The sequence below is a fragment of the Cygnus olor genome, chromosome 5, assembly GCF_009769625.2.
Source record: "Cygnus olor isolate bCygOlo1 chromosome 5, bCygOlo1.pri.v2, whole genome shotgun sequence".
NCBI lineage: Eukaryota > Metazoa > Chordata > Aves > Anseriformes > Anatidae > Cygnus > Cygnus olor.
In genome coordinates, this window is record NC_049173.1 from 30,118,794 (window position 1) to 30,145,565 (window position 26,772).

General features: G+C 54.4%; 1 protein-coding gene across 2 annotated transcripts in view; it reads left to right on the plus strand.

Annotated features, from left to right (window-relative positions):
• The window catches only part of KDM2A (lysine demethylase 2A), a 46,321-nt gene that overhangs the window by 10,813 nt on the left and 8,736 nt on the right, over positions 1–26,772 (plus strand). For both annotated transcript variants that reach the window (XM_040558156.1, XM_040558157.1), the window contains exons 4-13: positions 7,397–7,535; positions 8,741–8,819; positions 10,057–10,103; positions 10,484–10,662; positions 11,958–12,064; positions 12,653–12,746; positions 14,423–14,576; positions 16,497–16,612; positions 17,824–17,950; positions 19,032–19,447. In XM_040558156.1, the coding sequence (XP_040414090.1) occupies positions 7,397–7,535; positions 8,741–8,819; positions 10,057–10,103; positions 10,484–10,662; positions 11,958–12,064; positions 12,653–12,746; positions 14,423–14,576; positions 16,497–16,612; positions 17,824–17,950; positions 19,032–19,447 (1,458 nt within the window). The remainder of the gene's footprint in view (positions 1–7,396; positions 7,536–8,740; positions 8,820–10,056; positions 10,104–10,483; positions 10,663–11,957; positions 12,065–12,652; positions 12,747–14,422; positions 14,577–16,496; positions 16,613–17,823; positions 17,951–19,031; positions 19,448–26,772) is intronic.

Here is a 26,772-nt window from a genome sequence, read left to right on the forward strand (position 1 = left end):
TCCCACGGTGAGAACCAGCAACCGGCTTCTGCAGAGCTGGGTCGGGGCAGTGGGAAATTAGGAGGGTCAGTTCTGCCCCGCTGGCAAAGCAGGTTCGTTGCCTGAGCTCCCGCTGTGCTGGTCCCAGTGAGGGTGAAGCTACACGGAGCTGACGCAGTGCTGCGCGCTCGGCTATGCCTTGTCTGTTCCCAGAGTGGCTCTTGCAGGGGGCCACGAGCTAACACAGCTCACCAGTGTGGGCCGGAGCAGGACAGGAGATAGGGCAGTATGGCTGTAGGTGGTCCAGGGGCAGGGGGCGAGGAGAAGCGCCCCTTCTGGCGGCGGTGAGATCTCCTGGTGGGGCAGGCCAGCTGTTCAGAACCACACAGCACAGCTGGGATGAAACCCACTTTCCCTCTGCCCACCCAGAGGACAAACCTGGGCATGCTCCCGGGCTCTGGTGCCTAACCTGGTGAGCGGCTGTGCCCCTCGGTGGCCTGGGGACGCTGTTCCCCAGGCCGAGGTGTGGAGATGCTGTTCTTGGCCTGCTGGCATAGCCCTGCTGTGAGCCGCGGAGTCTGGACGGGTGCTGGCGCCTGGCTGGGGTTTCTGAGAGCATCTGTACACAATGTTTCCCGTGAGAGGACAGACAAGTGGTATTTTGAATTTCTTGAGCTCCAAGTCCTGTTGGGACTGCAGCAACACGCAGTGTGGATTGGGAGGAAATGGGTAAAGCGCATGTAATATTCAAGCCTGCCTCTTTGGAGAAGTTTAGTCTATTTTGTTCCATTTTTTCTCTGTTACCTACTTATATGAAGCAAAAGGGGTAGCAGAGCTGCTCATGCTTATCCACCTGACTGCATAACGTGTGTGCTGGGCAAACCCTAGCGGGAAAAGGGCTCTACAGAGCAGACTTTTTCCTTGGATTTTGTTGAATTGGAAGGGGTGGTAGGTAACTGAAAGAGATTTGCTCAGACTGCTTGAGAAATAACAAGGTTTAACGTCTAAGAGCAGCTTTTAGGACAGTCTGCGTGGCTCAGAGGATGTTTTCTGTCCTGAAAGGTGGTGTGGTGGAAGACTTGATGGTCCTTCGTGAGCTTTCTTGAGTGCTCGTAGAATCGAGGCAGGATCTGTCTGTGTACCAGGGCGCTGTGGCTGCCGCGGGCGTTGGCAGCCTGCGGGTCAGCAGTGCGCAGAAGCCCTCGGGAAGGGTGGCCGCACATGGGACGCGTGCAGGTGACACGTCCCTCGCAAGAGCAGCGTTTCCTTATTGGGGCTGTTGCCAGACTTGCCCATCTGTGATCTGATCCACCACGCTCATCTGCCTCGTGGTTTCGCTGCTGTGGCTGGTCAGTGCGTGGCTGAGCCGCGGCTGCTGGAGTTCTCCTTTCCCTGTGGTGCTGCCTCCTCACCTGCTTTTCAGCCTTGCTCGAATTCCCCAGTTACTCCTTGTGTACATCCAGTTACACAAAAATGCAAACTGAAGTGCTCTCCTTGCTCGTGCTGAAAGGCTGACGGCCCAGCTCATGGTGCGAATCCCTCCTGGAGCTGTGAATCCTCGGAGGGCTGCAGCTCTGCCTGTATCTCTGTGCACTCCTGAGCCTGCTGCTGTGAGTATGTCTTTGTCCAGGAACGTGCAGCCTGGGGTACACCGGCTCTGCTCAGCAGGTCTTGAGAGACAGGGGAGATGATGAGGGGCGTTAAACCTGCTGGCTGAGTTCTTGGGTTCCTCTTGTGAAACCAGGCAGCAAAAGAGTGAGTTGAGTACATCTGTCTTATGTGCCAAAGGTGACTGTCCGGACAGGACATGTAGTGCTGCTAAAATTAACTGCCTTCTAGCTTGTCCTGGTGTCGGCTAGCCTCCAGGCTTGCACCAAGACCAATACAGCTGCTGACGGCCTGCTTTCCCCTGGCTCTTCCCCGGAGGAATAGGACTTCTCCCACCGGTGTAACATCTTACCTGGCCTTTCGGGGTGGCTCATAATCGCAGGTGGAGCTCAGCCAGTTCTGGGTGCTGTGTCTTGCCACGTGTATTTGCCTGACATTAAAGCACCCATGAATGAGTTTGTGTGAATGTTGAAGGTTTGGACTACTCTAGGGAAGAGCCATAACTCTTTGCTGTAGAAGTGTGTGAGATGTTGAATTCATAAACTGAGGAGAGTAGAGCTCGTTAGCTAATTATCAGTCTGGATGCATTTCAGCAAAGTACACCTACAGACAATGGCCAGGAGGCACCCAGTGAGGACACGTGGTGGTGAATGCAAGTGGGCACCGCTCTCGTAGGGAGCAAGGTGGTGTAACAATACCTGCAGGTCCTGGAGTGCAACTTGCCAGCATTCTTCTCCTCCAAAGGCATACGGGAGCCTTGTGGGAGGCAAGCCGCTCTGGAAAAACGGCAGGCAAAGGTAGAGAGACCCAGGGAGAGAGACAGTGAAGGGTGCTCTGGCCTGAAGGGGCTGTGGCACAGTAGGAGGCATGTCCTGGGGACTGGGGCATGGAGGTGCTGGAAGTTCAAGGAGGGGATGGCAGCAGACAGGACAGGAAGTGACTAAAATACTGTTGGTTTTGCTCTGTGAATATGTGAGGCTGTTTCGGCAAAAGGCCATCTTGTTCTGTTTTCAAATGCGACCTTGTACTTCTCTCAAAAAAGCTGCGGGAGAGCAGTCTTCTGGTCATCCTCAGCAGGCTGTCGGCTCCTTTGCTAGAGGTGGCTGCTGGTGGAAGGGGGTGTCCAAGGAAGTTCTGAGGAGCACCACCGTGGGGCTGCGTGAGGTGCTTCCCCTCAGCATCCCTTGGAGCAGGAGGCTGCAGGTGGAAGCATCAGAACAGAAGGGATGGTGCTGGAGTTGCCTGCAGGATTAATGTTCGTGTTATTTCCTGCGTTAAGTGAGTGGTATCCAAGAGGGTGAGAAAGCACTGGTGGAGGACGCCTATCTTAGATGAGAATTGCTGGCTGGCCGGTGTTGGAGGGTGAATAAACTGTCTTTATCTTGACCCTGCCTGCCACTGATTCTAGACTGCTTGTCAGTTCTTCCTTAGTAAAACTCTTGTCGGGATGAAAAATGCCTGGATCCTAACATAGATCACAGAGCTGAAAAAGCAGTATTTACATATTGCTGCCGAATGCCAAACGCTGAGGTCGTCTCACAGGGATGTGTAATGCGCCCAGCTCATAACCCTTGCATTGCTGGGGCTGGGCTTCATCTGGGACACTGGAGAGCCTCAGTTTAGGGGGTAGTGTCATGTCTGGAAGTTGTGTGTCCCTCGTGGAACTGACAGTTGCTGCTGGGAGAATCCCGGCAGTGTTAGTGAGTGAGCCCGGGGCTGGGACGTGCTGGAGCCCCTCCTGGATGGGGCTGACTGAAGCAGCAGGAAAGCTGAGAGGGCTGCAGCAGCCTGCCGGGCAGGGGAGCTCAGCCAAGCTGTGGGATGGGGGGGACAGCTCCTCCGGAAAGAGATCAGGCTGTGCTGTAGGAAGGATTTGTGCAGCTCTTAAAAAAAAAAAATAAAAAAAAAATGCTGGTGGAAAGGTGAGCACAGCGTTAGCGTGGCATGGCTGTGTGCATCTCTTAACAGTTATTCAACCAGGTGGCAATTCACCATATGGCAGGTGAAGATCTAAGCACCTTGGTGTAGAAAGGGGTCTTGGGGTGTCCCTACAAGCCCTATACCTGTACGCTGACTGCATCTGCCCTAGTATGGAGACCTAGTTTGGGGTCTAGGGGACCATGGTTTGTGTAGCTGCAATAGGGAAGCTGCATACTCCAGGGAGAACTCAGCTGCAGAGACTTGCCCGGAGTCCCTGCAGGTGCTCTCTCTCCCCAAACGCGTGCTTGGAAATGCAGAAGCCTTTTCTCCTTCCTGTCTGCTTTGCACACTGAAATGCTGTTTTTCCCCACCCTCTCAAGACAACAATGGCTTTAGAGCACAGTGGCCCCGGCCACGTACACAAGAGGTGTTGTATAACCAGCGGAGCTATTTGTGTTGTGGCAGTGCTTCTGGGTCTTCAGCCGTGACTGGGATCCTGTTCTCCTGCATACTGTGCGCATCAGGAATCCAGACTCTTCCCTGCCCATGGGAGCAAATGAAGCTGAATCTGGCTGAGTGTGGAGGGGGGTTTGCAGCTGATGCTGTGCTGGTGACAACTTGAGCCCTAGAATTTGGGATTTGCTCGGCTGGAGGAGACAGTCCCCTTCCTTCCACGTTCTGCAGCCCCGACTTTCCCGTTGTGAAGGGAACCTGGCTCAAGGTGCTTGCACCTCTGTGTTGTGGCTGTGTCCTGTTCATGCTGTGAACAAGACGTGGGAAGAGTTAGAGCGGTTCCCTGGTCCCTCAGCACAGATCCCTGGATGGGCCCGCTGGGCTTTGTGCTGCTGCCGCCGAGGAAGCGTGGGGCCACGGTAGGCCAGGCTGTCAAGCAGCATCCTCCCAAGCCTGCATTGGTTTGGGTCATAAAGCCTTTAAATTTCTGGTCATTTGTTCCCTGGTTGAGTGACGTAGGGTGGGAGTGGGGTCAGTCCTCAAAGCTGCCTTTGGTGCTCAGGATTAACCAGAACCAAGCAGTCTTGTGGCCCAAACGCCACACTGGGCTGGTTTCAGCTCTTCAGCATGTTCAAGGGCCTGAGCTGAGCGCTGATTACAGGCACAATATTCTGGGCGAGCCATATTGGCTCGGCAGCACGAGCAGGGTCTGCATCAGGCCTGCCCACGCGCTTGCTGTTCTGCAGGTTAGCTGGCCTGCATGGTCCAGCCCATGCCAGCCTGGTGCTGCTCCTGGAAGGACAGGTCTCGTGAGGCAAGAGGCTCCTGCTTCGGCGTGGCATGCCTGAGGGGTGGCCGATGCAGAACTGCCTCTTGTGCAGCTGAACTGGGAGCCTCGGAATACCAGTTGGGCTTCCAGTATGGGATCCAAACGTAAGTTAAGAGGTGAGGCTGGATATAGCCTTTTGCCAGCGTTTAGCGTGTCAGAGCTTTTTCATCCTGTGAGGTTTTGTCTGTGGTGCAACCTGGCCCTGCCATTTGCCACCACCCGCCCGATCCCAAAGCAGGTGAGAGATACGGACTACAGGGCCCAGCGTGCTGTGCTTCGTTATACACATCCCTTAATGGGCTTACTGACGGAGAGCTGCCTGCTGGGGCCTGGAGTCCTGGGCCTCATTTCTAGGCTTGCCTGGGAGGGCGAGTGCAAACCAGTCCAGCAGGAAGGCCGCGGGTGCACTTGCTGGGCTTGGCATGTCTTTGGCTTCCCTGGTGTGCCTGGGTGAGGAGCAAGGTCCCCGAGCAGGTAGCCTTAACTCTGTGGCAGTCGCCACCATTACAGCACCTGGAACGGTCAGAGCTGGTGTGTGACCGCAGCAGTCAGATGTCCCAGATTCTGTCCTGTGATGCTTGGCTGGGCCTGCGCAACTAACTAATGGTCCAAACAGCCCCTGTGCTGTTGTCTCCAAGGACAGGCCCTTGGAGAACTTTGTTTCGGGGTACTTAGTGAGGGCTCTTTCTGAAGTGCCCCGAGGTGTGCCCCATTCAGGAGCAGCCTCTTGTTCCTGCCTCGAGGATGTGGTGTTTGGGCCCCTTTTGTGTTCAGGTTTCTGCAGGGTTTTTTGGAAAGATGAGGAAAGTTAACGAGGTGTTAACAGCGGGGAGAGGTAAGCTTCTCTGCCATAATGGGCTGGAAGCAACTTGCAAATTGATCAGCCTCCTAGAAATTGTGAGGTTGAACTTATTATAAGAAGGGGGAGAAATCTCCTCCGTGTTCCTGCACTGGATGATTCATTTTTTTTTAATTTAAAAGGCATCTTTAAAGGAGTGCATCTGTACTGGGGCACCCTTTCTCTTTCCCCAGCGTGGTTTAAATAGATGAGACTAAAAAGAGGAGAGGGATGAGTGCAGCAGTCAGACTGATGGGTGGCTGTGCCAGGCTGGAGCTTCCTGGGAAATGTTACGGGTGCGCTCGGTTGGGCTGTGCAGGGTGTGGGGAGTGCAGGATTGGGCAGGAGAGCGAGCAGAGTGGTGCTGGCCGCTCGGGGGCCTTCACCTGAACTTTGCTGTCACCGCGAGGCGGGCTCGGACCTCCTGGCTACTGAGACGGCAGGAGCAGGGAGCCAGCCCTGCTTCTCCCCTGCTGCCGGGGAGAGGGGACAAGTGAGCGGAGAGTGCCTCGGGGGGCATCCTCGTGGGTGCTGGGGTTGGAGGCAACTGCTCCCACCTAGGAAAGGGTGCCTTCCGCCTCTGGGAGGCTCCAAAGGATGGCAGGAGCTATCGAATGCGCTCCCTCCCCGTGGAGCAGGCGTGCGGGGACTGTGGTGCTTGGGGCTGCTCGCTGCACCGGTGCCACCGACTGTCCGCATTGCAGAGGGGTCCCTTGGCTGGGGGGCTGCTGGGGACACGGCCCCCCCAGCGTGGCCGTGCCTCAGCAGCCCCCAGACGTGAGGGCAGCTGCGCTGTCGCCTCCCGCCCCATTCCATCCCCGTCTGGCTGCTGGCAGAGCAACCGATGTGATTGCTCTGTCGCGGGAGCATCCCTAATTGGGGGAAGCCAGCTTGGCTAATTCAGACCGGGTTGACTGTTGTCTGAGGGGAATTAGGGAGCATTCCCACGAATGGCTCTGCCAGAACACGGTCGGTCTCCGGAGGGGTGGCTAACAGCTGGGGACAGTAATTTCTTCCAGATCCAGCTATACTAGAGGAAGATGTCTGTCAGGAATCCCAGTACAGACATACTTATGAGACCCTCTAAGAAAAGGGTTACTCCCCCCACCTGCTCCACCTCGCACATGAGGGAATAAATCGAACTTCTGTGCACAAGCATAGCCAAAGATGAAAACTTGAGAATTGTCTGCAGCGTGAACCCCTTCCTTTATCACTTGACATTCTAGCAGAGATTTAAATTTACAAATGCCTTTATCTCCAGTGAAGAAAAATACTGATGTACCTGTTTTTTTTAAAAAAAAAAAAAAGAGGGAGAGTGATTCTTTTTCCTTTGCCCCAGTTAGACCAGCTATCGCCCCTCTTCCCGTGTTTGTGTTAGCACTTAGGAGTGGATTACCTGTCTGCCACATGGCCCAACATGTGCAAATCTGTTGATTATAGGAGGAGCAGATCTGCTGTTTCAGTGGTGTGGTTGGGATCCCGGACACGCATTGCCTGAATAGATCTGTGTGTCTGCTGAAAACTGATACCAACACTGCTTGCTGAGCAAGAGGCCTAGGGAATAAGACAGCGCAGTGGCATGGTGTCTCTTCTCTGGGAGCAGAAGTGTGTACGCTTCCCAGAGGCTGCCTGCTGCAGGACGAGGGTCCCCAAGCTCCTGCCTGAGCTGCGTTGGGTTGATACGAGCTTCTGGGACAGCTGGGGGAGGAAGCAAGCTGGTCACTCCTCCTGGTCCATAGCTCTTATTTTCTGGTCTGATCTCTCCTCAGCGTGGCACGATGAGGCGGCGTTATGAGGATGATGGCATCTCTGATGATGAAATTGAAGGGAAGAGGACTTTTGACCTCGAGGAAAAGCTTTCCACCAACAAGTTTAACTCCACCTTCGTCGTCTTCATGGAAGGCAAAGGTTTGTGTTGGGGCCGCAGTGTGTGCTACTGCTGTCTGTAACTAGACAGCTGTTGTGGTTAGTCACTTCTCAGAGAGACATGGCGTGTGAGATGACCTTTCCCCGAGCCTTTAGGAGAAAGACAACAGTGATCACAGTTGGATGTACTCCTTGCCTCTGACTACACCCAGAATCTTCCTGTCTGCCAACTTGAAGGGCGGTTACAAGGCAATTGTGGTGATAATGAAATCCCTTCCCACTGTCCTGTGTTTTGCTGCCTTTTCCTTTCTACTCTTCACTAAAACTCTGCAAACTGGCTGCTGTTCACACTAGTTCTGTGCTTTCCTCTGCCGTGAACTGCTTTACTTGCATAACCCAAGTAGAGCAGAGGAGGCGGTAACGTTTATGCCTGCTCCCCTGCAAGTCCTGCAGCTGTCCCCAAGAAGCTTGAAGGCAATGTGGAGCATATTGGTGAAGGTTTGGCTCAAGCCCGCTAAGCCCTTCAGCCAGGAAAGTTGGTAACAGGGAGTGTGCATGGGAAATGGCACGGAAGCTGCTCAGTCTGGAGAGCAGCGAGCTGTTCTGCAGTGCTGTGGGCTTGCTGGGACACATGGCAGCCAGGATCGAGGGGTTTCGTCTGGGTCAGCACCTGTAATTGCAGCCACGTGTCTGCTAGTTGCTTAACTCAAAGAGCGTGGGGGATCTCCCCGCTTTCTTTCCACCATGCACATGGCTCAGTGGGATGTCTTTTCATCGCGTAACCAGTGCAAGCCCTCATGACGATTTACCATGAGGGTGAGCTCTTGCTCTGCTGTGAGCTTCTTGGGGAAGTGAGGACCAGAAACCCCTGCTGTTCCCCTGTCTGGCCCAGCCTGTTGGAGCAAGTCCCCCCCCGCCCCCTCTAGGGGGGCCCTGTCTAAGGTCTGTCAGCAGCAAACACCATACTGCTTACAGAACTGCTGCAAAGGAGTTCCGGGATCTCTGCAGGAGTGTAGAAATGATAAGGGACAGGGCTCTCTCACTGGCTTGCAGTGCCACAGGTGTGAGGAGGTTTTCAGATCTCAACTGGACAGGGCCCTGAACAGTCTGATCCAAGTCTGAAGTTAGTTTGCTGGGAGCAGAGTTGGACAAGAGATCACCAGAGATCCTGCCTAACCTCATTTTGTCTATAATACTCTGTGGGAGTCTCTCCTAACATCTTCCTTCCTCTTTTCCCCCCACACCAGACTTCACAGTTGAATACATCCAGCGGGGTGGCCTGAGAGACCCTCTCATCTTCAGGAGCTCTGATGGCTTGGGGATAAAGTAAGTGTCAGGGCAAAGAGTGATGGGTGGGTGACTCCGGCCTGACTTCTTGCCTGTCTCCATGTTGTGGGGGATCTGATCCTGGTAGCTGGATCTGTGCTCTGCCAAGCTGATGTGACCGTGTCCTGTCCGCATTGTTGTGGAGTGAGCAGAGGAAAGCATCTTCCGTCTCGCATATCTTATTCTTGCTAGTCTGTTTGGGCTTAAAATGAGAGGACTGAATCGGCTGTAGGTGATCACAGTTCAAATGAACGCCTGGCAGGTCCTACTACTGCTCTGATGCAGTATCTAGCTTTGGTTTTTTGCCTGATAATATAGGCAAATATTACCAGATAGTGCAGCAATTTGTAGTATATCTGGCATTTTTGAGAAGTCAGACTTGGTCTGCCCAAGGTGTTTTACTACTAAACTGCTGTCTCTCTCTTGCTACAGTATGTCAATTAAGGTTTACTGCTTTGAGAGTAAAGCTGTACTGATGAAAAATTTTGCATTAATGGTGTTTATATAAATACAATATGGGAAGGAGATGTAGTTTTAAGGCAAATAATACTATATCAAAACATTATAGCTGAGAAGCTGGAGGTATAAATTAGTTCTAGCAAACTTTGTCAGAGCCAGTATCAGCAGCGTTACTGTTAACTTCATAGACCGGCTATGAGAGGATGGGCAGTGCAGGATGTACTGTAATCTGGTGAATTAGCAAATTGTGCCAGGCTCAGACTTGGGAGGGTACGTGTTTGGTACCGGAGATTCCAGTGTGGGTAAAACTGGATTCTCCCGAGCTTTTGGTCATTTTTCTGGGTCTAGAACTGCTTGAACAGGTGCCTGCCTTTTCTGCTTGTGACAGTGGTGTTTGTGCAGATAAGTTAGAATAGTTACGTTGTGTCAGTGAAATATACTGTTTCTCCTGATTTAGCTATGTCCTTTACCTTTAAAGCCTTTAAAATGAGCTAGGATTTCTTAGCTCAAGGCCTGCTTACTCATTTACCAGCAGTCACTGTACTCTGGAGATGTTATATCCAATTCCCAAATCACTCCTGCTTCCCTAGCCAGAAGCTGGGCCCAGTGCTTCAGTCCAGACTTGTGCCCCAGAGATATAGATGCATGATCCTTACCCATGTCTTTGGCACACTGCTGCTTTTTGCCTCTTGGGTGTAGGCAATGTGGGGTTACAGCTGGGAATGGTCTGCAACCAGAAGCACTTCATGATTTTTTTAGCAAGGTGTTTGTCCTGCAGGATGCCAGATCCGGACTTCAGCGTGAATGATGTGCGGCTGTGCGTCGGTAAGTGTCTCCTGTTGTTCGGGGACCACCACAGTGTGCCTGAGTTGTGCCCTGGGCAGACAGGGAGAAGCTGGGAGTCATCGGGTATATCAAAGCTAGAAGTCTGGTTTTGTGGCTCCCCCAGTGCGCAGCTGGTTGAACATGAGCTGTCCTTTGCCAGCGGATCACAGCTCTTACCTGCTTGAGGAGTCTAGTTTGACCTGAAGCAGTTTCTGTTTCGATGTAGGTATGGAAGAAGATGAAGTTATGGGAGAGGCCAAGACGTCGCACATGTGTGTGGGTGGGTTCTTTGAGGAAGGACCCGTGTCTCCTAGAGCTTCTCTTCTGGGTGGCCTGTTGTGCACAGAGATGGTTCCAGTGACATCTGTCTGTTCTGGCAGGGAGCCGACGGATGGTGGATGTCATGGATGTGAACACGCAGAGGGACATAGAGATGTCCATGGCGCAGTGGGCACGCTACTATGAAACACCTGAGGCCGAGCGGGAGAAACTTTACAATGTCATCAGTCTGGAGTTCAGCCACACCAAACTGGAGAACCTGGTGCAGAGACCTGCTACGGTCAGTACGGCTCTTCTTTCTGCAGGGATGTCCCTTCCCTCATGCTTGTGGTTCTCCGCAGTAAAGGCACAGCCTGACGCTTGAGTGCAGCAGGAGAGGAGCTGCTCATAGCATGTATGGGCTCAGCCAGGGATGCCCCTGCTGCACTCTGGAAGCTGCTGGAGCTGGTTCTGTGTTTGACTTAGATCCAGCAGCTGCAGCCGGTCTCGCAGTCAGGCTGGGGCTGCTTTGCCTCAACTGTAGTGGCCATGGTCAGGTGCCTGTGCCTTGTACTGCTCTGAGGCTTGGTGCAGAGCTCGCTCTTGCCTCCTACCACAGGGATCAGCTCCCTTGTAGTCAGAGAGGTGTAGGGCAGGGGTAGCTTGTCCTAGTGCCTTGGCCAGGTGTGAAACTCCAGCTGGGTCTAAACCAGACAGCAGGGCTTGGCAATACTTGCTACGTTTTGAGAGAACAGTGAAATCCTGGGTGTCAGTTAAGCTTTGTGGCTGGCTTGGTGTTTGGAAACCACAATCCCGTTAGGACAGCACCCCTGTGTTCAGCTGCATAGACTCCAACGAGATCCACAAGATGGCAGGGAGTGCTGCTGATGCAAAGGGCTGAAAATTCTGAACGCAGAGGAGGCTCAGACTGGGGCTGCCCTGGAAAGGGGGGCAGCAGGCTGGCTGTCTGGCAGGGGGAGGAATCAGCAGCTCCTACTGAAGTGTGAAAGGTGGGATGTCCAAGATGGACATCGTGAACTCCTTCACAGTCAGTAGAGAGGAACAGGCAGCTCTGTAGGGCCACTTGTTTCTCTCTGTTAACTGCAGAGGGAGCCTGGACATCTCTGCAGGCTCTGGCTCTCCCGAAACTTAGCGAGTTGAAGCCCACCTTGGCAGATGCTGCCCAGCATGTGTTTTGTGTAAGACCAGTGCATAGCATTTCCTGGCTGACCCCCAAGTAGAAGAGCAGCATCCTGGTACCATGCTTGGGATCTTGCTGCAGTGTTTGCTGCCTGTGTGAATTCAGAGGCTCACCAGAGTCAGAACAGCTGGTCCCAAATGCTTTATGTGCAGCATTGCACCAGTGGAACAGGAAAGGTTGCTCGGGTGTGCAAGAGCTAAAATGAGTATCATGGCCATTCAAGTAACACCAGGCCCTCCGTCCCTTCCTTGCTCCCGTAGTTTGCTGGGGGCCTGCTCTGAACTGGGTTTTCTGGTAATCTCTGCACAGCAGTGCAATGGTTTAGGTATGTCCATTGCAGGGGTACTGTGCCCTTTTTTTTAACTGTACTCATGTCTCCCACCTTTCTGCTGCAGGTGGATTTGATTGACTGGGTTGATAACATGTGGCCCAGACACCTGAAGGAGAGTCAGACAGAGTCCACGAATGCTATCCTGGAGATGCAGTATCCGAAGGTGCAAAAGTAAGTGACTTGCTTTTGCTGCCTGCCACCGCTGGCACAGCTCAGGATCTCTTGCAAGAAAACAGCCCAAGGGAGAAGCAGTTTGTTCCAAGGGGAAGTGGGAGGAACGTTCCCCCTGTTTATTTCAGTGGGTGACATCTGCAATTAGTTATTTAAGTCCTTGCCAAATGCTGTGCAGAAGGGTAGTCGTGTCATCTCCAGGAGCTTTCTGCGCTTCGGGAAAATGCTTGGTGCTCACCACCTTGAGGCATCTGGAGTTGTTGGAGCTGCTAGGTGTTGCCCGTCCAGCCTGTAGGCCAGACCTGGGGCTTGGGGGTTTCTAGAGCTGCTGGGTATACGATTATGGAAGCTCTCCTCTTGCCTGGACTAGATCTTTGAGGGGATGTGATAGAAATGCGAAGTGAGCTCTCCTGCAATCCATCACCTCCCTGCACCTAAAGTGCTTAGCACTGCAGTGATTAATTGCTGGCACTGCACTGAGCTATTGGCCTGGGTTTAGGCAGTCCATTCACTTTGAATACACTGCATCTGTTTAGAACAATGGGTCACCTCCCATTTACACCTTATTGTTGTCTTGCTTTCCACCAGGTACTGTCTGATGAGTGTCAAGGGCTGCTACACAGATTTCCACGTGGACTTCGGTGGTACTTCTGTGTGGTACCATATCCACCGAGGGGGAAAGGTACAGACTTCATCTGTGTGCAGCATTTGCTCTGTGATGGGTGACTTCCAGTTAGAATTGTGCAGGGATTTCTCTGCATGGGTGTTCCTCACCCAGCTGTGTGTTGTACTGGTGCCTGCCTTGGAGGAAGTCCATCTGGAAGGGGAACTGGGAAGGTGCCAGTCCTCCCACCTGCCCTTAGGCAGGGTGAATTGCACCTTAAGCTCCCCTTACAGCTGGGGTGTTGCTTCTGTTCTCTTAACTTTCAGAAAACAGATCTGTAGCAGTTCAGTGCTATAACAGTGAAGGGGCTGGCTAGCTAGCACAAGTAAGTCACTTGCTAGCACTTCAGTTGCCCTAGCGAGCACAATCATGTTCAGAGAATGAAACATAACCAACATCACATCCTTGCTGGGAGAACATCCCTTCCAATTGCTGTTGTGTGGATGTGCCCGTTATCACAGATTCAGTCTAGGCTTTGGCATTACCACTGTAATAGCGTGGAGAAGCTTGTATTTAAGTTTTTGCTAACTGCGGTTGTCAGCAGTGCAGCTGTTAAGGAAACTGCACCGCTGCTCAGGGTAGCAGTGGATCAGATTCAGCAGTTTGTTTGAAGTGGTGCACTCAGAGCAGCAAACTATGATGGTAGCTCAGCTTGGCATTATTAACAAAAGCTAATGCAGAGGAAAATACCATGTAATGCAGAATTTACCGAAGGCAGACCTCACCTCTGTTGCCCTGTGAAATGCATCCAGCTCCTAAACTCAGCCCTTGTGAGCAAGTGGAAGAGACCTCAGGACTTACGGTTAAAACCATTAGCCATCTAGGGTTGAATTCATCAGTGACCCAGGAAGGAAAGAAGGCTTGCTCTGGCTTTGGGCCCGTGGTGGCTGGACATGTTCTGAGAAAGAGCCTTGGACAGCCATCGCGGTAGGGAGTTCTTTCGCTTTTAACTGCTGAGAAGGAACTGTCCGGCTGGAGGGCCGCCCTCTGCAGTCAGTGAGGACAGATTTCTAGGATGAAACTTGGACTACAAGGACAACTCCTGGGCAATTATTTCATTCCATCTTTCTCCACTGACTTAGTCTAGGTTCAGGGAAGGCAACAAGCTCTGCCCCACTTAAATAATCTGGGCTTTTCACCCGCATCTTGCAAAGGAGATGTAGCTGCCAGGCTCCCCAGTGATTCTGATAGTTTGTGGCTCCAGTGATTTTCCTCAAAAGATGGGCTAACAGTCTCTGAAGAGCCTAGTTGGGGGATGGATATCTACTTGCTCATCTGTACAACGTGGAGACAGACATGCAAATCTCTAGTTCAGTTGGCTCTGAATAACGTGGTAGCATTCAGAAAGGTGCAGGTAAATATATCCTTTCTTTCCAAGTACTCTGGTGTCTTCAGTGGGTTTTACATCTGTCAACACTGTCTTTGTAAATAACACCTTACAGGACATCCCAAGCTTGGTCTAGATGTGATGCTCGGTGCATCAAGTTGGGAAGGCCCTTGTTCAGTGGCTTGTCCTCTCAGATGGGACAGCCGTTAGGTCAGTTGACTGGGGATTTCTGCAGGTTTGCATCCTCTGGGGGTGGGGAGAGGAAGATGTTTGGGTATCTGGAGAGGGAGCAGGACAGATTAGGAAGAAAAGAAGCAGGGGTTGGTCAGTGCAGTGATTTACATAGATGTATTTTCTTTGCTTGCAGATATTCTGGTTGATCCCTCCTACACCCCAGAACCTGGAGCTCTACGAAAACTGGCTTCTCTCAGGGAAGCAAGGTGACATTTTTCTTGGGGACAGAGTGTCAGAGTGCCAGCGCATCGAGCTCAAGCAGGGCTACACATTTGTCATCCCCTCAGGTACAGTAGGGTGGGCAGTTGCATCCTGGCTTTTGCCAGGGTTGTGGCAAGAGGCTGAAACTCCTGGGACACAAGCAGAATCAGAACAGGCAGAATTTAGCTTTCTCCTTCGTGAGTAACAGGGAGATGTTACATGGCTCTGTCCACTTGCCTGTTGGCTCCCAAACCATGGTTGACATGGCACTGTGGATTCCACCCAAGTGACCAGAAAACTCCATCTGGCTCATATCATGCTTGATCAGTTATTAAAGGAGGCTTTCCCAGGGCCCATCATGCTGACATGCAGAGCAGTGCACGCTGATGATAGAGGCTGGCCCAAGACAGCACAGCTCCTCTACTTCCTGGCTCTCTTGTGAAATCTCTGCAGAGTTATTTTCAAGTTGTGAAGCAAGAAAGAGAGCCAGTGTGTGTGTTTAGGGAACGAGGTGACTGCTCTGGACGCGAGGAAGGATAATGGCAGTCTGGAGTACTGGAGACGGGAGAAACGGAAAACGTAGAGCTAGAAGTGGATGTTGGAAAATTCTGAAACCTGATAGGGAGCTGGGAAGCTGTAATATAGAGAGACCTGCAGGTAACAGCAGAAGGCTTGAGCAAGGAGACTTTGAGGTTGGGAGTGGAAACACTTCCAAAGCTCTGAGCAGACGGGTCCAGGGAAAGAAGCAGAACACTGATCCTGGCTCTTTCCCTGAGAGATCCCTCCGTTGTGGTCATGGTTTGCTAAAGGAAGTTAAGGGAAATCTTTAGTCTAACTTGGTTAAGCAAGCAGAATGAATTGGAGGGCATCAACAGTGTCTTGTTTGCACAATTAGTGCAGTGCTGTGCTAGAAAGCAGCAAAGCAGAAGCAATGAGGTGGGTGGAACAGCAGCCCAAACTGGGTTGTTCACAAGGACTGGCTCACAGCCTTTCAGGGCCTGTGATTTGGACCTGGGATGTCTGTATAATGTTGTGCTTGCGCTAGGGAATACTCCTTTGCAAGTAGAAGGATTATGGGACCCCTTTCAAGGCTTCTAATAAAACTGCTTCATAAAAATTTCTTCCATAAGGCTCTCTGATGGCAAAGAACGGTGTAACCTGCTGTTTCCTGCAGTGCAGGAATAAGCTGTGTTGTACACGTATACTCCTGTAGCTTACAGCAGGACCAGGAAGAGAAAACACCAGGGATTGCACGAGTTACTCATTTGAGTCATGGTACCGTGAACTTCTTTTGAATTGAGTGGCCTTGCTCTAAGGAAAGCCATGCTGGAATCTACAAAATGTTGGGCTTGTCTGGATTACTTAGCCTTTGAAATAAGAGTTATTTTTTACTGTTTTTTGAATTGTTCAACAAACTTTGGAAAACTGTTCTCCTCGCTGCTGGTGTTCTTAGGCCTAATGCAACTACGAAGCAACTTTGCAGAGACAACAGGGTGACAAAAAGCTGTGGACAGGAGGTAGATACTGCCACACTTACTACCATGGGAAGATGTGAGGCCAGGTCCACAGATGTATTTAAGTGCCTAAATACAAGTCTGTCTTTAGCTCATAGGTGGGTAAAGCGAGCCGAGTATTGAGTAATTCGGCAGTGATGTTTCAGGAGGAGTGCACATTGTTGTGGTAACACAGCAACGTCAGCCCTCAAAGAGCTGGGATCTAAGTGGTCCCATCCTTGCCTCCCGCTGCCACTTGTACTGGCTGATGTGTGTGGGGTCAATAGCTAGTCTGCGTGTTAGCAGCTACCCTAGGTGTAGGAGTAGTTTAAGGGTATATCTATCAGAGTAGACTTAGCTGAGTAGCATGGAGGTTGTGCAGTTTGAGAGCCCTTCTCTGAAGATCACAGTTCATAAGAGATTGCAAAGGAATTGAATTAGTAGGGGTACACTTGTGAGACTTTGTCCTTACCTAATTGCTCAGAAGGACTCTTCAAACTCTTTCTCCCCAAGGTTGGATCCATGCTGTGTACACTCCCATGGACACGTTGGTTTTTGGAGGCAACTTCTTGCACAGCTTCAACATCCCTATGCAGCTCCGGATCTACAGCATCGAAGACCGCACGCGGGTAAGGAGAGCTGAGAGGACCTGGCCTCCTGGGATGGCAGGGAGGGTGCAGCCAGGAACAGTGCAGGCAGGCCACTTGCGTCTCCCCCCGTGACAAACTGCTCAAACTCCAGCTGTTCTTAAGCGAGACATCACAGCCTGCTAAATGTATGTGCAGGAGCCTGGGTGAGGGACAGCCTGCAGCTTGCACTAAGGATGTTATTTCCTTCATGCTGCCTCCAGTCTGACACTAGAAAACCTCGCAGGGAGTGTGATGGGAATCTCCCCAGGCAAGGCAGCCAGAGAAGAAGGCAGCAGCATGGTCGTGGGAATGCATCCAGCAGACCTTGCCTCTTCCCTTACCCAGTTGCCTTCTGCTCCTGTTTGGCATTGATCCTAGACCTTGGTGTGGTAAAAATGACTGAAGTGAAAGGCTTCCTGAGGTCTTGAGCCAAGAACACGGCTGACAAGTGGGTGCTTTCCCTTGCTTCTTGGGGAGGCATGGGTCCTGCAGCCCTCGGCACCTGCAGAGAAGCCTCAGGATGCACCTGGGCTATGACAGACTGGCCTCTCTGAAAAGGTTCAAGGTGCTGCAGCAGGCAGGACTTGTGGGTTAGCACTCAAATGCCAAGCCAATATTCAAAGGAGCCAAGACACAGGAGGATGGACTGTGTGCCTGCTCCACCCTGGGCAGTGTAGCCTCAGGAAGGTGCAAGGCAGGCAGCAGGGTCAGGGACATCTGCCTCCGTGTGAATTGCCAGCACTGATGTGACAGAGCCCTGGTGGCCCCACTGTCTAGCAGAGAGCTGACAACTCCTCTTGCAATAGACCATCCCTTTCCCTTTCCGCGTACGTGTACTGTCAGATGCTGTGCTGTGGCTTGGGAAGAGGGCTTGAACCTTTACCTTCAACTGAAGCCTCTTGTGGCACCTGCTGTTGTCCTGTACTAATGAGAAGGAGGTCTGTGGGGGAAGCACAGTGAAGAGCTGCGACCCTAACAGACAAACAAAACGTTAATGGCTTACAAGTGAGAAGTACCTGGTCTCTGCTCTCCTTCCACAAGGAAAATTACATCAGGCTGCCAGAAGCAGGAGTGATGCTGTTACGCGTGTACGTGCATTTCCTGCCTCTCAGGAGGGGATTGGTCTGGTTCAAGGCAGCCAGAGCAGTTTCCGTGCAGCCCTGTGGAGAAGCCGGCCTGAACTGATCCCCTTCCCCTTCCCTCTTTTGCAGGTCCCAAACAAGTTTCGTTATCCCTTCTATTATGAGATGTGCTGGTACGTGCTGGAGCGCTACGTCTACTGTATCACCAGCCGCTCACATCTGACCAAGGACTTCCAGAAGGAATCGCTCAGCATGGGTGAGCCCCTGTTCCTTCCTCGCACGGCCCTGCGGGCCCTGCCCGGCTCAGCCGTGTGGTAGGCAGGGAGGGTCATGTGGGAAGAACGAGGGACTATCACTTCTTCAATTTCACAGGGTGGTTTCTTCGGGTATTTCCTCTCTTTTCCATGTCTGCTCTGCTGAACAATCAGAGGGCATTGCAGACTCGCCGAAGGTTGTGTGGTTTTTTGTTATTTTTTTTCTTCTGAGCAAGAAGTCAAAACTAGCCAGACTGCTGCTTCCTCCTTTGCCCTTGCAACAGGTTCCTTTCAGCGGCAAAACCAGCACACGAGTTCCTGGCCTTGCTGGTACACACAAAGCCTTTAACAGAAGAGGGGGAGGATAGCAGCAGTAACCGCGGTTTGCTGTGGGCTGCAGGGCTTTAAGGCTTTCTTGCTGATCAGGGCTTTCCTGCATGCAGAGTTTGAAGAGCTATGTCAGAAGTTTATCATCAAGGGGGTCTCTCGCAAAAGGATTATTTGGCTTTACAGCCAACACAGACAGGCCATGCAGTGGTTTAAGAAATGATTTGTTACAGAGACCGTTCAGAGTGGGAGAGCGCTGGATTGCCTCCACCCGAGGGCTGTAAATACCCACTTATGGGCACCTATCCTCACAGCCAGAGCCCTTTGGGAATGTGGAGAAATCGCTCCCAGCTCTTGTTAGTGTTAGGGGAGGCTTCTTTATTATGCACAACCAGGCTCAGAGACCTCATGGCCATCTAGCAAGTCCACGTCCTCTGCTTCCCATCATGAAGGCAGGACTGAGGTCTCAAGTCACTCCCAGGACCAGATGGCTGGAGATCCCTAAGCAAATCCAGCCAAATACAGCTCTAATGTCATCTTTCTGAAGCTTCTCATGCCTGGGCTTCAACAAAACAAGCTGGGAATGGGAAAGGGTTTTAGCTATTCTTTACTGGCAGCTGTGTGCCCCATCCTTTCTCTGGCCTTGTCCCGTATGTATCTGTTGTTGTAGTGACTGGGGGGATTCCTCTAGAAACTAAATGTCTCCTGTGACCGAGTGACCGGCCACTGTGCTTTTCTCTCACTCTGTCATGGCAGATATGGAGCTGAGCTCCTCAGACTCAGTGAACATGGAGGAAGAGGAGGAGGAAGAGGAGGATGCAGCAGGGAAGGAACCCAGGCGACCAGTCACAAGGCGGTCTGTTCTTACCAGCCCCGTAGCCAATGGTGCCAATGTGGACTACGATGAACTGGGCAGGAGCTGTCGGAGCAGCCTGACAGGTCTGAAGAAGAGCCCGTCTATGGACTCTTCCAACTCTAGCCGGGGCTCCCAAAACGGCCAGGCCTGGGACCCACACGGCGGCAGCCCACGCAAGAGCAGGAGGGTGCACCTGACGCAGTTTGAGCTGGAGGGGCTGCGCTGCCTGGTGGACAAACTCGAGTCACTCCCCCTGCACAAGAAGTGTGTTCCCACTGGCATCGAAGATGAGGACGCCCTCATCGCTGATGTCAAGGTATGTAGGCATGAGGAAGCCACAAGTGCTGCCGTTCCTCGGGACTGCCAGGGTGTGTCCGCTTCCTGGTGGCATCAGAGGTGGAAAGGTGACCCTGGACTTACCCAGTCCTGGTGTAGGGGATGATGAGTCTGCAGGCTCGCACACCTCTTCCTCCACTACCTGAGCCTAATGTCACACCAGCGGATGCTGACGGACAGCCCTAGCTTGGATTTTGGGTTGGGACTAGCAGGAGCAATAACGGTTCTTGGCCAACATGGCCAAGAGTCTTCTGGGCCTTGCCTGTGTCCCTTACACGTGTTAGTGCTTGTTTACAGTGTGATTTGTTTCCACTTCTGGCTCTGGCCTCCTTAGGGTGCTGGACACTGAGCCCTTTCCTTGCCCCAAGTGGATTTGGCCTTGTTTCTTAGGGTGTTTTGCAGGATATGATCTTGGGTTCCATGAGAATCTTTGCCTTGCTCTACAACCTGTGCTGACTCCATGAATCACAGAATATCCCATGTTGGAAGGGACCCACAAGGATCATAGAGTCCAGCTCCTTGGCGTTTTAGCCCTTTCAGCACTGAAGTGGGAATTTCAGCCTCACTCTACCTCAGAAATCCATTTTGGGTATGCAAGTCTATGGGGCCAGATGGGATCCTCCTGAGGGTACTGAGGGAGCTAATGGAAGTGCTCGCCAAGCCGCTTTCCGTCATTTATCAGCAGTTCTGGCTATCCGGGGTGGTCCCAGTCAACTGGCAACTAGCAAATGTGATACCCATCTACAAGAAGGGCCAGAGGGGAGGATCCGGGGAGCTACAGGCCTGTCAGTCTGACCTCTCATGCTGGGGAAGCTCATGGAGCAGCTTATCTTGAGTACAATCACTTAACACTTAACAGGACACCCAGGTGATCAGGCCCAGTCAGCATGGGTTTATCAAAGGCAGGTCCTGCTTCACCAACTTGATCTTCTACCACAAGGTGACGCGCTCAGTGGACGAGGGAAAGGCTGTGGATGTTGCCTACCTAGACTTCAGTAAGGCTTTTGACACCGTTTCCCAAAGTATTCTGCTGAAAAACCTGTCTGCTCATGGCTTGAACGGAAGTACGATTCGTTGGGTTAAAAACTGGCTGGGAAGCCAGGCCCAGAGAGTCGTGGTGAACGGAGCTAAGTCCAGCTGGAGGCCGGTCACAAGTGGTGTGTCCCCAGGGCTCAGTGCTGGGTCCAGTTCTCTGTAATATCTTCCCCAATGGTCAGATGAGGGGATCGCGTGCACCCTCAGCAAGCCGGCAGAGGACACCAAGGTGGGCAGGAGTGTTGATGTGCCTGAGGGCAGGAAGGCTCTGCAGAGGGACCTGGATAGGCTGGACCGATGCGCCTTGGCCAACTGTACGAGGTTCAACAAGGCCAATGCCGCATCCTGCACTTGGGGCACAACAACCCCATGCAAGGCTGCAGGCTGGGGGCAGAGTGGCTGGAAAGCTGCCCGGCGGGAAGGGAGCTGGGGGGATTGGTGGGCAGGCGGCTAAACAGGAGCCAGCGGTGTGCTCAGGTGGCCAAGAGGGCCAACAGCATCTGGGCTAGTATCAGAACTGGTGTGGCCAGCAGGGCGAGGGAAATGATTGTCCCTCTGTACTCGGCCCTGGTGAGGCCACACCTCGGGTACTGCTGGGGCCCCCAACGTAAGAAGGACATGGATGTATTAGAACAAGTCCAGAGGAGGCCACGAGGATTATCAAGGGGCTGGAGCACCTCTTCTATGCAGACAGGCTCAGAGAGTTGGGGTTGTTCAGCTTGGAGAAGAGAAGGCTCCAGGGGGACTTAGAGGCTTTCCAATACCTAAAGGGGGCCTACAGGAAAGCTGGGCAGGAACTCTTCATCACAGAGCATAGTGATAGTACAAAGCGGTAATGATTTAAAACTGAAAGAGGGTAGATTTAGATTAAACACCAGAAAGTTATTCGCTCAAAGGATGGTGAGGCCCTGGCACAGGGTGCCCAGAGAAGCTGTGGATGCCCCATCCCTGGAAGTGTTTAAGGCCAGGCTGGATGGGGCTTTGAGCAACTTGGTCTAGTGGAAGGTGTCCCTGACCATGGCAGGGGGGTTGGAATCAGATGATCTATAAGGTCCTTTCCAACATAAACTATTCTGTGATTCTGTGATTTTAGTCCCTCAAACCACAGTTACTTCCTGTTCCCTTCCTTGCTAATGGTGATCTGTTCAGCTGTCTGCCTGTAGTGAAGCTGACAGCCGTCGGTGTACCCTGGTCCGTGCTGTTGTGTTTCTTTTTCCAGTCTCCAGATTTTGCAGGGCATTTGATGAAACTGATGCTGCGCTGGGAGCAGCAGGGTGCAGCTCAGGGCCCCGGCACTGGCCCCCATGCCTGAGCCTTGCAGGCACCACTGGTGCTTGGCTGCAGCAGCAAGCATGGGTGCTGTTAGGGGGCTGCAGGTCTGTTTCCACGTGGCTTTTGAAAGCATGCTGTGCCGTGGCCTTCGGAGCATGCAGAGTGTTTCACCCTTGGACCCAGCAAGGGGAACTGGTGTGTTGCGCCATGTGTCTGGGGCAGAGCATTCGAGGTTGTCGGAGCTGAGCTGGGTTTGAGACTTGTGCAGCGGACGCGCCGCGTTCTGGAGCAAAGGGATGCTTCCTGAGACCCACCGGCCCTGTGCCCAGCTGTGTCTGGCAGATGAGCTGGGGGTAGAAGTCACTGCAGGCTGGTCAGAGCGAGTGGCTCCCCTGAAGGCCGTGCTCCCTAATGCCAGCTGTCCTGCGGGGTTCAAAAGCACACTGAGGTGCAAGGCCTGGTCCCTTGGGACTGGCAGCCTCACAGGTCTCACAGGTCAAACCTGTTACGGGGTGCCCACATGGCACACAAATCCTTAGTCATCAGCTGGAGGGAATGGGACGAGCTTGTCAAAGTACTGCAGACCTCTTCTTTTAAAACTTGTGTTTTCCTCAGAGGTGATAGAACTGTCAAACTAGTCCGGTGCTTGTATCCGAAAAAGGGCTAAGGCATTTCTGGCTAGACCTTCTAATTGGTCTGGTCACTGAAAAGCCTTGTGAGCGAAGGGCTAATTTTTCCTATCAGCAGTTTGCATGGAGAAGAGCTTATTTTTGTAGGCAGGATGAGTTGTTATCAAGAGCAAAGCAGCCACATCATAACTTACAGATGGTATTTGGGTCATGTTTCTTATGTAGATTCATGTACAACTCCCTCCTCTAACAACCTTAGTGCTCTCACATGGTACCTGGGCAGTGTGCAAGTGCAGCCCTTCCTGCCAAGATGCCTGCTGGGTCTCATTCTGGTGCTCCTGCCCTCCCGTGCAGCCCACGGTGCAGGTGGGATCCCTCGTGCTGCACCCTAGGCCTGGATCTCTTCTGGTCTGGAGCTTGTTGGAATTCCTCCGCTGTGTCTCTTTATACGCTGGTAGAGAGCTAGAGCCTAATCTGGTTTGAGTGGCTTAACTTTGAAATGGTCAGCAGTACCTGCCTGCATCCCCAGCATCTGAGCCTGCCTCTGGGGCCATCGCTCTGTAGCAGTACTCGTACCCATCGCCGGGTAGCTGCCTCTCAGTTAGGGAGATGCGTTGTGGAAGGCTCCCGTGGCTCTTGGAGTACCTGGAGGTGGCACAAGGAACATGGCTGCTCCGAGGCTAGGACGAAGCTGGTATCTGTCACCCGAAAGAGCAGGGTGGGGCTGGTGAGAGCATCAGGCTGTGGGCTCTGGGCTTCTCGCAGTGCCACTTTTGCCACTGCCTCTTGTGCGATGACTGAGTTCAGGACGCCTGTGTGCTGGGCCACATGAAGAACCGTGCTTCTGCGTCCTGTCATGAGCTGGGCCTGGAGCTGCTGCACGGTGGGACCTGACGCTGTGCATGTGACAAAGGTATGCTTCCAGCTCTGTGGCCAGAGGAACTGTCCATCCACTGAAACCCATCCCAGACAAGGCTGCATCAGGCACTGCGAGTAGGAAGAAAAGCATGTTGCCACCTCTACCTCCACCGTAACCTCTTAGCTTTGCCTGCTGCATCCCTTGGACCGCTCCTGGCAACACCAAGTCGCTGCTTTCTGCTCTACCGTGGCTTAAATGGGAGGGCCTGCAGAAATCGAAATGACTTCTAGCACTGCCTCAGGAGGAGATCTGCTTTTGGGGAATGAAGTTGACACACAATCCTCTTCTAGCACCGAGTCTTGCTGAAAAATCTCCTTGAGTTCGGTGATGTCTCCGTTGACGGTCTGGACTGGAGTCGCTGGATCATTGGCAAAGAGGGAATGTGTGAGAGGTCTTACCACCTTTGGGCTGCTTCTGTCCATTGCTCCTGGCCCAGCTTGGGGTGTGCTGCTTCCCCTCACTTAGATTTCAGAGGAGCAGGGTAGTCCATGAGGCTCTGGCTCCTTCGGCAGCTCAGCTGCCTCTGGAGTGGCTGGACCTGCTGCTGGCTGGCTGCTGGCAGGCTGAGCCCCTGCCCCAGCTCTTACCTTGCTGCAGTGCTGCCAAGCCCCTTGGCCTCAGGAACAGTCACAAACTGGCTGCATTTGGGTTCTGCCTGGCAGCACTGGAGCACCAGGCATTACAAAAATAAGAAGTCTCTCCCAAAAGTGAGGATCCTGTCTCCAGAATCTCTTCTTATAGCCTCTGGTCTGGCTTCCCACATACCTGGCTCAGTGTTGCACAAAGTCTTTTGGTATCAGAGATGACATCTCGCTCTTCTGCCAGGTCTGTTCCTCCTATGGGTCGCGTCTGTTCCCAAGACAGTTTGGTTTTCCATGTGCTTTCGTCAAAGAGAAGCAGTGAACATGGCAGCTTGCTGAAACCCAGAGGATGTAAAAGTGCTGATGAGCAACCTTGGGAGGGGTGCGTGGTCTCAGGGCACTCCGTGGGGAGTGTCTGCCCGGTCCTTGCTTCGTGCAGGTGATGGGAGGCTGAGAGGACTCAGTGTGGAACAGGGGCTGCTGCCACCAGGGCTGGACAATGAAGGGTCAGGGTGGCTGGTGAGCTGTGGTAGGTCCTCCCGCAGTGGGAAGGCAATGCGGGCCGCGCTCCTGCGTACAGGTGAGATGAGATGAAACCACAGCATGGAGTGTGGGGGCTCCCTGTGCATGCGCTGGCGGTACGGCTTTCAGGGCATGTCTGGCAACTGCCATGGAGCGAGCTGGGCCGGAGTCCCTGCTGTCCTGCCCGAGCAGAGGTGACCTCTGCATGCTGTTTGATGCGCTTGACTTTGGCGATGACCTGGGGCCCGCAAGCTCCCTGGGAACACAGTTCCGGAGGCTGAGGCAGTCCGGGCACCGGCGTTAGGTCCATGCGCAACTTGTTCCTTGGGCTTTTTGGGGACGGGATGGATGAGAGCCGTAGGTGCTCGCAGATGACGTGCGTCAGGCGTGGGAGCGGTCGTTTTTCCCTAGTGCTGTTTTGGGGGGCTCGCTTTCTGTAAAAGAGCTTCCTCCGTTTTAATCGCGGTGGGCTGGAGCGAGGCGGGGGGCTCCCCTGGAGCTGGGGCTGGCGGGGGGGGGACCTCGCCGCACCCAGCGGGGGCTTGTCCCCCTCTAGCGGCGAGGTCAGCGGTGGGCTTGGGACTACACCAGCTCCCCAACTTAGCCGCTGTGCGGCCGGGGGGCAGGATGCGGGCACAGCCCCCTTCTTTGGGGAGCTCCCCCCTCGCCTCCCCTCGCCCCCACAGCCCCTTCCCCTCGCTCGTGCCCGGGGCGTCTCCTGCGCGGAGGTGGGTCTGCGCTCCGGCGGGACCCCGGCAACTGCCCCACAGGAGACAAAAGAAGGGCGCCGGGGCGGCTGGCCACGAGCGGGGCTCCGGCCCGGCCCGGGGGGGGCCGCCCCGTTCCTCCGGCTGCGGTGGCGGCGGGCGGGGGGGGGCCGCGCCGCCGGGCCCCTGCGCCAATCCGCGCGGCGCCGCCGCCGTGCCGGCCCCTCCCGGCGCTGCAGCACAACGGCTCTGCCCTCTCGGCTCGCTCGCTCGCTTTTTCTCTTCTGCCATCTTCCCGTTGCAAAGCACTGCTGGGAACCGCATGTGGGTGACGCAGCAGCATTGTTTCGGGCTCAGGAAGCTGCCGCCGCTGCCCCGGGGCTCGGGAGGAGCACGCGGCCGCCGGGGCGGCTGCCGGAGCCGGGGAGGAGCCGGGGGGGCTCGGGGCGGGGGGCGCAGCCGCGCTCCCGGCCATGTCCCTGAGGAGCGGGGGTCCGGAGCGGGGCCGCACGCTCTGAGCCGGCCCCCGGCGGTGGCCGGGGAGGGAGGGAGGGGGGGGGGGGGGCCCGAACCTCGCCGCGCAGGCACCGAGACAAAGAGGGCTCGGCAAACTTCGCCCCGGAGTCGCGGCAGCTCCAGAGGCACAAGGTCAGGCAGCTGGCACGGCTCGCGGGCTGGGGAGGGGACCCGGGGCTCTGGGACCCGGGGATCCCCAGCTTCCCTTCTCCCCCCCCCCCCCACCCTCGGTGTCCCGGGCTGGCGCGTGGACTCACCTCTCCCCTCCCCGTCCCCCGGGCGTGCTGGCTGGCACCCAGCTCTCGTGGCCGGGGCAGTGCGCGGCATGGCACGGCGTGCTGCTCGCAGGGTCCCCTCCCCGCTGCCTGCCCCCGGCGGGGTTGAGGTGGCCCGCACCCATCCTGGCTTCCAGCTGTCTGCAGCCCGGGGACCCTGGCACCCCCAGTGAGTGAACCGCCCCCCCACACCCAGTTTGGAGCGTGCCTGAACCCCCGCTGGGCCCCAGGCACGGGGAGACTGCGGTTCCCTGCGCACACGTGTGCGCGCGCACCCTGGGTCCCCGACCTCTCCTTCCAGTCCGTGCTCGGGGGCTGGCTGGCCGGGAGGCGGAAGGTCTGCAGGCGGCGTGCTGTGCTGCTGGGGAGCTGGGGGAGGCCGCAGCTTCCTGCCACCTCCAGAGCAGGGCGGGGGACACGGTGCCGGAGCCAGCCCCAGCGTGCGAGCAGCGACCGGGGACACCCGGCCACAGGCACAGGGATGCCGGCAGGAGGCTGCTGCTCGCGTAGCCATGGCGACACCCAGTAAATAAAGCACCTTTGGCAGCGGGTGGGCTCGGTGGGGAGGGGGCTGCGGGCAGGGGGACAGAGCGCTGGGGGCCCGTGGGGCCGCGCGTCCGGCCGCCAGTGCCACGGGAGCACTCGCATCACAGGGGAGCCGCTCCCAGCCACCCACGGCTTGCACCGGGCTGCAGAGGGCTGCCGGGGGCACAGCAGCTGTGGGGGGCAGCGAGGGACCTATGCGCTTCCTCCCTCGTGAATCCTGCTGGATTGCAAGAGCTCGGCGCTCTCTCCCAGCCACCGCACAGCGCGGGGCCTCGGGGCTGAAATGCAGTTGATGAAAGCATT